Below are 15,119 nucleotides of genomic sequence, written 5' to 3'. Positions count from 1 at the left end.
GAACGACGAAGTTCGGACCAAGGAAACCTCTGCGCTTTCACGGAAGTGACCCACGAGCTTCTGTGAACCCCGCGAAACTTCAGGATATCTGGAAGCAAGGCTGGCATTTGGGCAAATTAGTCTTAGGAATTAGCTTTATGAAGTAGTGTGAATTTAAACTCAGGAACGATTTAATTGTGCACACTGTAGATACTGAGTGTTGAGTTGATCATTGTGGTTCTATATCGTTCTCTCAGTTGTTTTAATAGATAGGTTGTTGCATGCTTTTCTCTATCCTTTCTAACACCTTGAATTTCATTATTACACATTTTGACCTCATCAAGATTTCAGTGGATTGAGTAATGTTATAGTGTAGTGGATTAGCAACTACGGCTAATTCCTTTGTCTCAAGAAGACCACGAGGTGATTCTCACCTCCCCCAAAACACACACACACCCTCGCTATCCCTCTCTCTCACACACACGCACGCGCGTGCGCGCGCAGTACTACCTCACCGTTTATGCTTGTGTGTGTGTGTGTGTGTGTATGTGTAATATATATATCGCTGCTATTTCGATTACGTTCATTATATCTTATATTAAATATAGTTAGTTTTTTTTTTCTTTTTTTATCAGACATCTAGTTTTTGGGTTTGTTTACCTGACATGTTTCGACGTACGACTGTCGTCTTCCTCAGAGTATCACCGGATGTTAATTGGTGACGCATCTTTTATCAGCTGATGTTTCTGAAGGCGTGGCCTTCCTGTCTGGATTGACAGGTCGGTCACGCCTTCTACTGTCTGTTCGTCCCCTGCAAGATGGCACTCCAGGTGTGGGAGAGCATGTATGCTCCCTCATCCCGGTTGATGGTCCTCGGGCTTCGCTTACGGATCTCTATGGCCTCCCTGATCCAGCGCTGATGTTTGTTATCTTCTGTGCGGATGACTCTGGCATTCCCCCAACACAGACACAGCAGGAAAATTATAAGTCAGCTATAACAGATCACTGCAAAAGGGAAAATCATATTATGGACTGGGGGAATGCCAGAGTCATCCGCACAGAAGATAACAAACATCAGCGCTGGATCAGGGAGGCCATAGAGATCCGTAAGCGAAGCCCGAGGACCATCAACCGGGATGAGGGAGCATACATGCTCTCCCACACCTGGAGTGCCATCTTTCAGGGGACGAACAGACAGTAGAAGGCGTGACCGACCTGTCAATCCAGACAGGAAGGCCACGCCTTCAGAAACATCAGCTGATAAAAGATGCGTCACCAATTAACATCCGGTGACACTCTGAGGAAGACGACAGTCGTACGTCGAAACATGTCAGGTAAACAAACCCAAAAACTAGATGTCTGATAAAAAAAGAAAAAAAAACTAACTATATCGCTGCTATTACCCATTTAGTATCATTGTTATAATAAATTCAATTATTCTGTTAAACTGTGTCTGTTTGTTGCTACTATATACTTGAAGTCACACAATCTCAAAGAACTCCAAATTGCCTTCACCCAAGCGTATGAGAGTGCTATTGGCTGTAGTGTCTATGTAATACGGTAAGTAATACATTATTGCTGCATCAGTAGTGATCATATTAATTTGGAATATACCATAACCTAGCTGTTTGGTAATTTATTAAACAACACCAAAATTAATGGTATTATTAATGAGACTGATTTAATGAGACTGATCACTTAAGACCAATAGCACCTAGTCTGGCTAACGCGACTTCAAAGCTCTGCGAGCATTTGGTCTGGCAAAGATATTAAGCCCAACCGTTTCCCAAAGTGCGTGGTTGACCCGCCTACCTGAAATGCCTCAGTTTGCTACTGGTCGAAGCCAGAAAAGGCTGTGACGAAGCTTAAACCAATCACATCACTCTTTCCTCTGACGTATGTGACGCGACGGGGCTCACTGGTAGATTAAACTCTTACCGAAGCCGGTTGGGAGCAAGGCGAAAACGGCCTTCCTTTCAATAAATACCTCCAGGGCTGCTCTTTGCTCCGTTTTCAATGAGAACTTGCTCCATGTTCGTAATGTTTCTAGTGAATGAAGCGCTTCCGGCATAGATTCTGTAAACAATCTATGGCTTCCGGTTGCAGTTCTACTACGTCACTGCCTTGAACACGCCTCTACCCAGGGCCGTTGGAGATGCTCAAAGTTGATTGGCTCCCGATTTTTCGGGAGCTTGGAAGAGCTGTAGATAGCTTGCCTTGCCAGACTAAGCTCGCAACAGGCCCTCGTGTTGCGTCACGCTTAGGATGGGCGGGCCCAGGCTAAATAGCACCCACAATTGGAAACTCAGAAATCACCACCTTCAGCCAGGTGACTGCTAGCTTTTAACATCTAGGCTAATAAGTCATTAGTAGTGTAGCGCTTTTATTTTAATTGCCTTGGTAGTGAAACCCCTGCAAGCTGCATCATCATATCATATGCTGGTTTTCCCAGTATTTATACTGGTAAATCTCATTCTAGAGACCCATTGCTGTAAAGGCCAATTTATGCTGACAACCCAGTCCTCGCAGACGGTGTCGCAGACAGTGTCTGCGTAGCCCCCCCACCTTTGCAGACGCTCTGCGCGCACCTCCCAAAAATTGTGACCACCGCAGAAGCCTCGCAGACAAGAGGGCTCTGATTGGTCCACTCTATATCCGCTGTACACGCACTTCCGCTTCCCTACTTTCCCGGTTTGTTTTGTTTTCACGACCGGCATTTTTAAAAACACGAGCGAAGATGGAGCAGCACGAAGAGCGGTTGATCGAGGAAGTGAGGAAGTACGTACATCTATACGACTCCAGTTCTAGTCATTATAAGTAACCGGAGGATAAACACTCCACTAACCACACCCACCAACTACTCCTAGCGACTTCGCGCCCCCTTGCGTTGTGCCGGTGAATAACATCGCGCACGCCTATTATCCCCGCTCAACAATAAATTACAACTGTCTGCGAAAGCTGTGTCGCACAAGCATGCAGAGGCCTTAAGAGTCGAGCAGGCACTTTTCAACTGTTGTCTCCAGTATATCAGTGATTTTATCCATCCTCCGTCATCCAGGTTACATTCACGTCACAAAAAAAAAAAAAAATAGGGAAGGTGGGTGAGAGTGAGAGAGTATGCTAGGAATAGACCGTGTTTAGTGAAGTGTACATTCGCTGGCCAATTTAATAGGAACTTTGTCTTGATTCTAAGATTCCTGTTCTTGGCTGGCAGGAGTAGAACCCAATGTGGTCTTCTGCTGTTGCATGCTGAGATGCTTTTCTGCTCACCACGGTTGCTATGAGTTGTGTTATCCTTCCTGGCAAAAAAGCTCAAACCAATCTGTCAGTTTTCCTCTGAGCTCTCTTATCAGCAAGACGTTTGTTTCCACCGACCGAGCTGTCGCTCGCTTACTCGACGTTTTTTTTTCTGTGTAAACTCTAGAGGCTGTTTGTGAAGACCCCAGGAGATCAGCAGTTTCTGAAATACTCAACACCCATGCCACAGTGAAAGTCACACGTTTCTTTGAGATCAGTTTTTCCCATTCTGATGTTTGAAGTGAAGCTCTTGATTTGTATCTGTAACATTTTTATGCATTGTGCTGCTGTCAAGGGATCGGCTGATCTTTTAGGTAACCGCAGCAGGTGGATGGGTGCAGGGCTCGAAATTAACTTTTTTTCTTTGTGTCCCCCAGTGGTCCCGAATTCTGTGTTGTATTGTCCCGAATGGAAGCAATAGTGTCCCCGTTTTTTTTTCCTCTCTGAAATAACCAGTGGTTAATATTATCATATGAAGTTACTATTATATTTGTAACTATGCAATTTTGAACCCTTTATATCATTTTTACAATAAGTCACAAGACACAAGCGACACATGTCCTATACATCATCTACTTCAAAATTAGTTATTGCATTTTCAGTTTATTAAACTTTGGCGATCTCACTGTATGAATAGATACCCGTTTATTTAAAGGGGCCAACTAGCTCATTCAGAAAATGTTTCAACTCCCTACATCTGCAGTACACTTTAGTTGAAAATAAGACCCCTTTTATGTTCATTTCATCTACTTGTACCTTGAATATCTGTTGGCACTTATAAGGCCAACTTATAATTTTCACCATTACCGTTATCCATTTTTATGAACTTTCCGTTATCCATTTTATGAACTTTCGCTGCCAAAACGTGGGTGCAAATGTTAGCAACATCAACATAGTGCCAGGTCCGAGCCTAGTTGTGCTGCTGACTGACTAAACTTTCTGAACTGGAAAGACACCAAGAAAACTCACTTATTCTGTTGAACGGTATCTTCGTCAATATCATCCACATCATTCCTGTTGTATGTTATAACGTGTCTAACAGTGTTCATTCAGTTCATTCAGTTGCTAGCGTTGCCTGCAGACCAGGCGATGACACTTTGGATCCTGAAGGTCCCGGAGACGTTATGTCTGGGCTTTGTTTCTTCCCCGCGGTCGGTCCGCTTCAACCACTTAAGCATTTTTGTTCTGGCAAGAGTCGGCGCAGCGTGTGCGGTAGCAATTCCATTCCAAGTCCATATAATGCGGACTCCGGCCGAAGATTCTAGAACAGAATGCGCTGCTCTGTAGCCTACGGATGCAGGTGCATCGAAAGTGAAGCTACTATGTATTTTTTAATGATGCACCGATCGATCGGCTGCTGATCATGATCGGCCGATATTGCCCAAAAATAGCCTGATCGGCGATCGGAAAAACATGCCGATCAAAAAGCCGATCGCGTGACGTAAATTATTAGCGACGTTTAAAACTGGCAAGCGCGCAACCATAGCCTACAAGTGCATCTCGACAACGCGATGACTTCTCCTGTCTGGACTTTCTTTAAAGTGAGTGAGGCAGATGTGAAACTTGCTGTATGCAATGTATGCAATGACGCAATACCTCGAGGTGGAAGTACCCCTCGACAGTTCAACACCACTAACCTCATTAGGCATCTTAGAATTCGCCATTCAACTGAATATGCCGAGTACGAGAAACTTGTCAAGCCGAAGGCAACCGGTTCATCCCCATCCCCCAGCCAGCCGACTTTGAGCGAAAGTTTACATCGACGTGAACCATACAGCAGAGAAAGTAAGAGGTGGAAAGACATCACGTCTAAGGTTATGGAATTCGTTTGCCTAGGTGAACAGCCACTATCTGTTGTGGAGGAGAAATCTTTCCGTCGAATGATGACCTGTCTTGATCCCCGTTACGACGCCCCAAGCAGGAGATATCTAACTGATGTATGTCTCCCTCAGTTGTACCAAACTGTGTACGCACACATTGAAACCCTTCTGAAGGCTAACGTATCCATTAGTTTCACCAGCGATATTTGGAGTGCAGACGCATGCCCAATGTCTCTACTTAGCTTAACAGCGCACTTTATTGATGCTAATTTTGAAAGACACAACATTGTGCTACACTGTCAGGAGTTCACGGGGTCTCACTCCGCGGAGGCTTTGGTGGGGGCTTATCGCTGTATGTTTCAGTCATGGGGGATCCAAACGGAGCGAATCCACGCCATTCTAACCGATAATGCAAAAAACATGCAAAAAGCCATGAGAGACGCAGATTTCCCTGGGCTCCCATGTATGGCTCACACGCTACAGTTGGCGGTACATGAGGGAATACTGTCTCAGCGCTCCATCTCGGATATTGTAGCATCAGGAAGACGCATTGTTGGACACTTCAAACACTCTCCCTTGGCATACAGTCGACTGGAGAGCTGTCAGAAGCAACTCGGCCAGCCAATTAAAAAACTCCGCCAAGATGTACCAACGCGCTGGAATAGTTCTTTCTACATGCTCCAGAGTCTCTTGGAGCAGAAACTGGCCCTCGCATCATATGCAGCAGAATACGAATTGCCATGCAACTTCACAGTCCACCAATGGAAATTGATTGAAAACACAATAACCATCCTGGCCCCGTTTGAAGAGCTAACCAAAGAAATCAGCTCATCCACTGCGTCCGCTGCGGACGTAATTCCATGCATCCGAGCGCTCACTCGTCTACTTGAGAAAACAACTGAGACGGACCATGGCGTGAAGACGGCGAAATCAGTGCTACTGGAAGCTGTCCGACGACGATTCGCTGACATTGATGCACAGAAGTTGTACACAATAGCTACAATGCTAGACCCGAGGTAAGAGACACGTCCTGACCCAATTAAGTTGCCTATATTCCTGAAGCCCAACAATACAATATATAATATAATATAATATAATATAATATAATATAATATAAATGTAAAATATCAGCTGGCAATGGATGTATTTTTTTCTAGGCTACCTGACTGAAATGAATGTTATTTTGCATATCACTATAACCTAATCAATTTCTCGTTTTCATTTTTGTTATGTCTGTTTTAGGTATAAAGACAGATATTTCTCAGAGGCACTCAAACCATCTTTCCATGAACAGCTTCAGAACGCCCTTGAAACCAGCCACCCTGAACTACCCATCACTACAAGCACTGTGGAGCAACCCAGTTCCAGCAAGTCAACTGACAAGACCCCACCTGCCTGCTCTTTGCAGGCAATGTTCGCAGAGTTAGTCGATGAGGTAGCAGGGCAGAGTGAGCAGGAAATTACCATTATCACCCAGGTCAGCCAGTACATGGCAGAGTCTGTATTGCAGCGCAGTTCAAACCCACTTGCCTATTGGCAGCTGAATAAAGGCCGCTTCCCTGCACTTGCACAGACAGCAAGAGCCTATCTTTGTTCACCATGCACAAGTGTGGATAGTGAGCGGCTCTTTAGTACAGCTGCAAACATCATTGATGACAAAAGAAACCGTCTCACCCCCAAAAATGCAGAGATGCTCATAATGATCAAAAGAAACTTGCCCCATGTTATTGGGCAGTGAAAGATTTTGTCCTTTGTGATAGTAGGCCTTGCACGTTTTGGTTTTGTGGCCAATTGTTTATTTTATCTTTAACCAGCATTAACAAGCCAGTTTTCAAGTAGCCCAAGTTTTTTGTAATGTGAGTTAGAAGCTGTCTGCTTGGCTTTCTAATGTTCTTTTATTTACATTTTGAATGGAAAGATTCATATTTATATTTTGAATGGTGACATGTTGTCACAAAGGCTACAGTAAAATAAAGGCATTCTGTGCATTTGAAGATTTTGACTTTTTTTTATATATATATATATATATATATATATATATATATATATATATATATATATATATTAGTTCATTATTTTTAAAAAAAATCGGCAGTGATCGGCAATCGGCAGATCAAGTTGTTTGGTGATCGGTATCGGTGATCGGCCCAAAAAATGGTGATCGGTGCATCACTAGTATTTTTCGCTGTTAACGTTTTAAAATTAAAACTGAGAAATTAGGTGAATGTCTACGCATGTGTTACGGCTTTGTAAATAATATTAATGTAGAACTTTTTTTCTAGATCTATTTTTTTCCATTGTCCCGGGATTGTCCCAGATATGATAATTTTGTGTCCCGATGACATTTTTTATGGTCCCCGGGACGTCGGGACACCGTTAGTTTCGAGCGCTGGATGGGTGTTCGTAATAAAGTGGCCGGTGAGCGTAAACACTCTTTCAGCCTGAACCTAACTCTCTTGGGTTTTCTCAGGAACGTTTTCCTGTCAGGGTTCTTCAGATTAGTGTGAGCAGCACCAGTTTCAACCTGTGACCGATACACCTCTTGAGGAGTTCTCGAAATGTAGCCACCAATCCGAATAGGCGTGAAATGGAGGTTTCACAGTCGTGAAGTAATTACACGAGTGGCACTCGATCGCAGGCTGTTAAAGCACAAGGGATGCAGTGTGTACAAACTGAAAGTGCAGCGTTTTTCCCAGAATGACTCAACTGTGTGTTTATGTGACTGTTCTGGACAAAGTAAAACCTTCTAAGGTCATGTTAAGCAGACTGGAATTTGGGAACTGTCCCCTTTTTTTTTTGAGTTTGAATCAGGTTGCAGCATTTTTTGTAATTATGGGTTTAGCCTGTATGATGATTTGTTAGAAAAGCTGTTCAGTTCTCGAGTACAAAACGTGCCTTGAATCTGCTTGGACTTGCATAAAACACACAGCGTCAGAAAGCAGGCATAAGGTGAAAGAAAATGCACGAAGTACTAGTTACTTGGAGAAGGAAACTGGTATGTGAGGGCGGACCCGCCGTGCTGATACGGACACAAAGTATTTTTGAGCACTCGAAAAATGCTGCATCAGAACTGACCGTAATTCAAATTCAGCGAGCACAGATTTTTAAACATGGAACCAGCTCTGCTTCTGTAGCAGATCCTCTCTCGTGCCCTTTTTTGTGGCGAATCACATGCAGTTTTGTGTAAATTCTATCACTAAATGCAGCTCTTCAAGAAAGGAAAGTGTTTTAACAGATTGTCATCGATTTTCTTTTACCCTCTCTGGTCTGATTTAGGCCATGTACACACGTAGCCGGGTATTTTTAAAACCGAACATTTCCCCCCCTCCGTTTATAAAAATGTTTTATCCACACCACCTCGTCTTCGAAAAAAATCCCTTCCACACTTAACCGAACATCTGCGTTTTCAATCACATTCATAAGCATTCCAAACCTGTAGATGGCATTATTTCCCCAAATCCTACCCCCTAATCACATCAGAATAGCCCTCTGTTGGCGTCACTTGCGCCTAAACATAAAACATGGCGCCAAGCTCGTTCGTCTGGACAGACTCGGAAACAGAATTGCTTCTAAACACAATTTTGGAGTATAAACTTCAAAAGACGCAAGAAAACGTTGATTGGGAATCTTGTCAAAGCAAATATGTGGACATATTGACCCTGTTTTTGGAGCAGTATCCCGCGGAGAGTTCTAACGACTTCCCTCATGAAAGGGGCGAGCTAGTCAGGGCAGATTTGTTGTCATTTTTTTGGCGCAGATTGTGACGTTTTAAAACGCAAAACTCCGGTTATCTCTGTCTACATGAAAAGGCATACACGGAGTTTTCAAAAATCTTCACTTTGCCCGGAGTTTTTTTTTTTAAAATATTCGTTTTTGATGTGTTTTCATGTGGATGACAGGCCAAAACGTAGAAAAATATCTTCGATTTAGCAGATACCCGGCTACATGTGGACGGGGTCTTAGTGAAGTGACAGCTCGGCTTAAAAAAAAAAAAAAAACAAAGGTTGACGATGAAAACAAAATGTTTAAATATGAATGTATGTGTTTTGAGCTGAGAGCAAATAGTAATAGTGCATCTCATCTGTTCATAGTGCATGGCTCTAGTCAAAAATGGAAATCTGAGGTACTGATATATGAAACAACGATCACAATTAAAGCCATGTCTTCTTTGTAGCTATAAATGAATCGTTAATGATTATGACTGAATGGCGACGTAGTCTTTGTCGCTGGATCGTGCTAAATTGTCTCCTATTCCCTCAGGTCCGTTCACAGATGTCGTCACGGCTAACCTGAGGCTGACGAACCCGTCAGACAAGAGAGTGTGTTTCAAAGTGAAGACCACAGCGCCACGCCGGTACTGCGTACGGCCCAACAGCGGCGCCATCGACCCCGGCTCCTCGATCAACATTTCAGGTTGGCTTCACACTGTGTATACTGTCAATCAGGTCACTTTTTAACATTAACAGTTGGAAAAAGGAGTATAGATGTGTTTACATCTGAAAGGAAAAGGTGACCCGTTTTAATGCTTCACAGCTCAATATGAACCTGAAACGCGGTTCGTTAAAATCCAGCGTGAAAACGTGTTTAGAGGCTTCAGAAATCCTTTGCACTCGTCTACGTTTACGAATAAGGAGGCTCGTGAATGTGAGCTTGATCGATCAGCTTCAAAGCCCATGCTTAGCATGAGTTACTGTAGTTTTATGTTTTTTGTATGTGGCATGTTTCATAATTATTTGACACTGCTGTCAACCAGAGGGTTGAAAAATTGACTTTCCCAAATTTTGAATTAAAGGGATAGTTCGGGATTTTTGACATGAATCTGTATGGCATCCCCATCAATAGTGTCGTGCAAACACACTGACTTACCCCTGACAGCATCCTGTGAGTCCAGTTCTTGTCCAGTTTTGGTCCAGACGAAAGTAGTCCGGCAAGTTTGTTGGGGTCACGAAAGTAAAACGTTTTTCGTCTCAAAACAGTACGTGTTCAAAAGAGTGATATATTTGCATCACAAAACCGTTGCCAAATAAAAAGGTGCAAAGACACCGCGTTTTCAGGCGCTGCGCACCCGTTTTCAGGCGCTGCGCGGTGTCTTTGCGCCTGCAGCGGTGCTTTGCCTGTGCTGTGGCTGAAAATAGTTCCAGATATAAATTGGTCTAGTAAATCCCTTTGTGTTAATTTGCATTGATATGTGTACTCGATGTGAATGTACAAGTCATGAGAAATAATTATAAAAAATCTTCCGAAAGAGCCGGCTCCTTATAGTAAGAAGAGCCAAAAGAGCCGAAATTCCCATCACTAGTAAACAATGAATGAAACAGCCGTGGCTGTCACCTGGCGGCAGCGCGCAGTGATAAGGGAGAGAAAATAGTGCCAAGCGATTTCGAGGTCTGACTTTTTATTTGACAACGGTTTTGTGATGCAAATATATCACTCTTTTGAACACGTACTGTTTTGAGACGAAAAACGTTTTACTTTCGTGACCCCAACAAACTTGCCGGACTACTTTCGTCTGGACCAAAACTGGACAAGAACTGGACTCACAGGATGCTGTCAGGGGTAAGTCAGTGTGTTTGCACGACACTATTGATGGGGATGCCATACAGATTCATGTCAAAAATCCCGAACTATCCCTTTAAAGTATGTTTTCATTTGAGAGTAGTATCCAGCTGATAAGAGTGCCAAAAATCTAAGAAAAAAAACAATGTTTCGGTACTTTTTTTGACCAATGAACATGCTAAGTCAGCAATAGTTACGTACGGGACCAAGGCCCTTACCGCACCCAGAGTAATACAATAAAAGGCCAAAAAAGATCTGATATTGATTTCTGATATTGATTTCAGATTGTCTGATGAAATGGTCTTAATATGGCTCTAAGACTTTCTATCAAAACCATAGTTTGGCTTACCTGACAAATAGTTAGAGCTACAATTTCAGTTACGGGTCAGTCCATGAAATGGGGTTACCAAAATGTGACATAGAGGGAGTCACTTAAAACAATTTACAACTGAAAACAACTTTTTATTTCCATGAAGCATTGACCATATAAGAAAATATAACACAACTCCTGCTCTACAATGTATGATAAAATCCATAAATATTTACCCGGTTGCTAATGTAACAAGGACACGAACAAGCTTTTAAAAATACATTTTTTTGCTTTTATTTGCTTACTTTAAACATTAACACTGAATAAGAATTCATTAGAAATATTAGTTCAACATCATAAACACTGAAAATATGAAATACCAGTATTTCACAAACTTCATAAAATCTCTAACGCTACGTTCACATTGCAAGGCTTAATGCTCAATTCCGATTTTTTTGTGAGGTCGTTCACATTAACAAATATATGCGACTTGTATGTGATCCTCAGTATGAACGAAAAGCGACCTAAAAGTGTTCCGCATGCGCATTGCAGGATACGACGACGTCACACGCAGTGAGCATGGCCAGTGTTTACGGAAGTAAAACTGCCCGGTTGCGGTATGACCCATCCAATCTAGCTTGAATAGCTGCGTCCCCCCAAATGGAAATCGGCTCCCTAACCTCTGCGTCCTTCCATTGAGAAGATTCAGAACCTTCACAGCCCGAAGTGTCCCTCGCATTGATGTCATGCGCCATGTTGTAACTTTTTTTGAGAGACCCGCCGCCTACTTCAGCGCAGAATAGTGACGTTTGTGGCTTGTTGATGACGTGTAAGTCGGATGAATGCGACCTGGCGGTTCAGACTGAAGTCGCATATGAAAAGAGCGGATAGGAATCGGAATTAGGACCACATATCCAAACGGCCTGGGTCGGATTTGAAAAAATCGGATCTGTGTCGTTCATATTGTCAATAAAAGATCGGATACAGGTCACATATGGGCGAAAAGATCGGATTTGAGTCGCTTCAGCCTGCAGTGTGAACGTAGCCTAAGATTTGAACAATAACAACAGTCATTAACAGGAAACAGTTTCATCCTATATGGGGTAAATGAGATTATTGAATTCATTACTTTACTTAGTCACACTTGTATCTGCACTTCTCTAGAGCACGTGTTGTGGCGTGTGAGATCCCGCGAGAAGTTATCTCGCGTCAGTTCAGCTGACCTAGATTGAGTAAATAGGTCTCGCAGGTTGTGAACGAACCAGGAAGTGAGTGGACGCTAAGTTAGGATGTGAGAAAAAACATCGATAATTTCTTTTATTACCGTTTGTTTAAATTTCTTTCTACCTACATCGTTTTATAGTATATTCTTCTTTATATTAAAAACATCATGATTTCAACTCGTTTTATCATTTTTTTATAAGCCTGGTTTCTAACGTAACACGGTAGGACACCACAATGTTACGTTCACAACCTATTTTTAGTGGATGAATTCGAAGCTAAATAGTTTATAGAACCTTCTTAACTTTATTATGTGAGTGTAAAACTAAATTGCAAGTACCATGAAACTAATTTTATTGAAATTCTCAAAGTAATGAAGGTTTATTTAAGCTCAAAGTCAGCAAATATTCCATGTCTCAAAAAACGTGTCATCCGTGTCCAGTCACAGGGGAAGAAAATGTTTCACATTTCTTTATTTCAAAAGAAAACTTCATTTTTTAAAATTTATTTTATTTCTTCAAACAATATTTATGGATAATCTGCTAAATATTTCTTTAAATCATGGATATTAAAGATGAAATTATTATGTAAACCCGGACCAATGAAAAGTAACATCATTTCATGGACTGACCCTTACGTACGGGACATTTGATGAAAAATTCAAAAACGTCAGCCCTATTATTGCTCTCACATTACAGAACTTTTTGTCCAAGCGAGGTAGCTCACTAGGCTTAGACATGAAAATTGATACTTTTTCTAATAAAATAAAGTAATCAAAAAACTTTCTGATGCCTCTAAGGACTATTTCTAATCCCCCTAAGTTACTATATAAAATCATTAAGTTACGTATGGGACAAACCTCTCATTTTCCATTCTAAGCCCATGTGGAATGAAGAATTGTTTATTGATCTAATCATAACCTCTTCGAATTATCGACAACTTTATTCAGTTTATCCCTCTGGCATCTGGTCTATGAAATCCATAATTTTACAAAAATTCTGAAGACTGAAAAAATCTGGTTACGTACGGGACAATTTCAGTTCCAATTTTGCATAGGCAGTCAGGAAGTCACGTAATCACATTGAAGTTCTTTCCTTGTGAGGGATGATAGAAATAATGTCGCATCATAAAATGACCAGATATTAACAGTTACTTTAGTTAGGCATTCTTATTGGCAAAACTATTAGTTTAAAAAGAAAATTTTTGCTTGGCGTTACAAAAATATGCAATTACATATAATTAGGGCTGTAACGATACACCCAACTCACGATTCGATTCGTATCGCGATTTTTGACCCACGATTCGATACGCCCATGATTTTTTTTTTTTTTAAAGTAGTAAATTTGACTTATTAACATTTACTTACTTACATTAACTATTTAAGAAATAATTCAGACCACTGCAGAGAATGAGTAATATGTATGCAAAAATGAACAAATGTATATCCAAAGATTGTTTTATTTCTCAAAATAATACTGTTGAGCTGGAAGCTCTGTTTTTTTTCGGTTCTGAAAAAGTCATTTTTCCAAATCGTGTAAATCCGTTAAGATTTTTTTTTTGGGGGGGGGTGGCTCTCTCACTGTCTCACTCTCATAGGGCCAATGATTTTCTGTGATCGCGGAAAACAGATGGAAATTACGGAATTTTTATGGTGAGACATTGCTCGCGTGTCAAAATGTAACTGCCGCAGAAGGCTTCCGCCCAAGCAGACATGCCTTCAGTGTTGCCAGATATTGCTAACGTTTTCCACCCCAAAATATGTTCAAAACCAGCCAAAAAGCACCTAAACCTGCCCAATCTGGCAACACTGCATGCCTTTCCGGTCAAGTGATTGTGATTGGCTTGTGGCACACCTAGCCAGCCAATGAGCTGCTTGTTTACAGATTCGCTCCCCGCGTCGCAACCAGAATGGCGACCGCTTAAAAGAAATGAATGCTCTGCCAGTGGCGAGTGTGGACGTTGCGTGACTCGCAGAAGATTGTCGCAGGTCGGCGAAAAAACGACTTACTAATAGATATAAAAAAATAAAAGTAATTTAAGAAAGTTTAAAATGTAATTTAAATAAAAAGTAAAGTATTAATAAATTGAAGTTTGGAAGCGCCTCTGTTTTTGGGCTGAGGAGAAGTTTGAAAGGGTGTACCGCGATTCTGCCGCCTTGTATCGCGATACGGATCGTGGCTCTGCGTATCTCGATTTCGATACGCATGTCGTTACAGCCCTACATATAATGAAATATTTTTTTTTGTTTCAAATATCAAATAAATTCTATCTGGTTTCCACAATATTTCAAGAATTCCTTGTGACTTAACATTAAGGATTCTTTAGTGGAACAGCTTCGAATTGGAATGGGCATTTGTAAAAATAGATACATCATCTCAGGTTGACGCAAATTGAGGGAAAACAGGTTATGTACGGGACACATCAGGTGAATTTCTATCCACACTGGTGCCTTTATGCAGGAACAGTTTTTTTTAGATTGCACAATAGGTCTATAGTTGAAACTAGAAACAAAAGAAAAATGCCATGGCCTATGCATTATCTTTTCATTAGCCTGTTACAGAATTTCAGTCCTTGGTGTCAAATTTTTGCGAAATATGCCTTGTGTAAATTTATACAGATTTTGCCTTCACGTTTAAAGTGACAGGTCGATGTGCTGGTTCAGGAATCCTTTAATCCACTCCCCTTTTCTGAATCGTTTGAGCTGATACCCATCCCCATAGCTGGTATGCATCATCTTGTTTCAATACTCTACAGCACAATCATTCCTCAGCAGCTCATTCACAAACTGGACCAGCTGGGACTCAACACCTCCCTGTGCAACTGGCTGCTGGACTTCCTGATGGGGAGACCACAGTCTGTACGGGTCGGCAGCAACTCCTCCAGCACCATCACACTAAACACGGGGGTCCCCCAAGGATGTGTGCTAAGCCCCCTCC

General features: G+C 41.8%; 2 protein-coding genes across 2 annotated transcripts in view; both read left to right on the top strand.

Annotated features, from left to right (window-relative positions):
* Positions 1 to 15,119, top strand: part of vapal (VAMP (vesicle-associated membrane protein)-associated protein A, like) — a 71,776-nt gene that overhangs the window by 34,135 nt on the left and 22,522 nt on the right. The window contains exon 2 of the mRNA XM_060906250.1: positions 9,357 to 9,509. Coding sequence (XP_060762233.1) covers positions 9,357 to 9,509 — 153 coding nt within the window. The remainder of the gene's footprint in view (positions 1 to 9,356; positions 9,510 to 15,119) is intronic.
* On the top strand, positions 4,199 to 7,027 carry LOC132871238 (zinc finger BED domain-containing protein 4-like). Its single transcript, XM_060905359.1, has 2 exons — positions 4,199 to 6,112; positions 6,339 to 7,027. Exons 1-2 carry the CDS (start codon positions 4,788 to 4,790, stop codon positions 6,832 to 6,834), a joined length of 1,821 nt encoding a protein of 606 aa, XP_060761342.1. The 5' UTR covers positions 4,199 to 4,787; the 3' UTR covers positions 6,835 to 7,027.

This window comes from Neoarius graeffei, chromosome 23, assembly GCF_027579695.1.
Source record: "Neoarius graeffei isolate fNeoGra1 chromosome 23, fNeoGra1.pri, whole genome shotgun sequence".
Lineage (NCBI taxonomy): Eukaryota > Metazoa > Chordata > Actinopteri > Siluriformes > Ariidae > Neoarius > Neoarius graeffei.
This window is presented reverse-complemented; position numbering and strand designations above follow the sequence as displayed.

What these genes read in the sequence shown, in the direction of transcription:
- LOC132871238 (XM_060905359.1), top strand. Translation starts at nt 4,788, where the DNA reads ATGACTTCTCCTGTCTGGACTTTCTTTAAAGTGAGTGAGGCAGATGTG. An exon ending in GCTACAATGCTAGACCCGAG is followed by an intron (nt 6,113 to 6,338) that starts GTAAGAGACACG and finishes TGTCTGTTTTAG; the next exon opens with GTATAAAGACAGATATTTCT.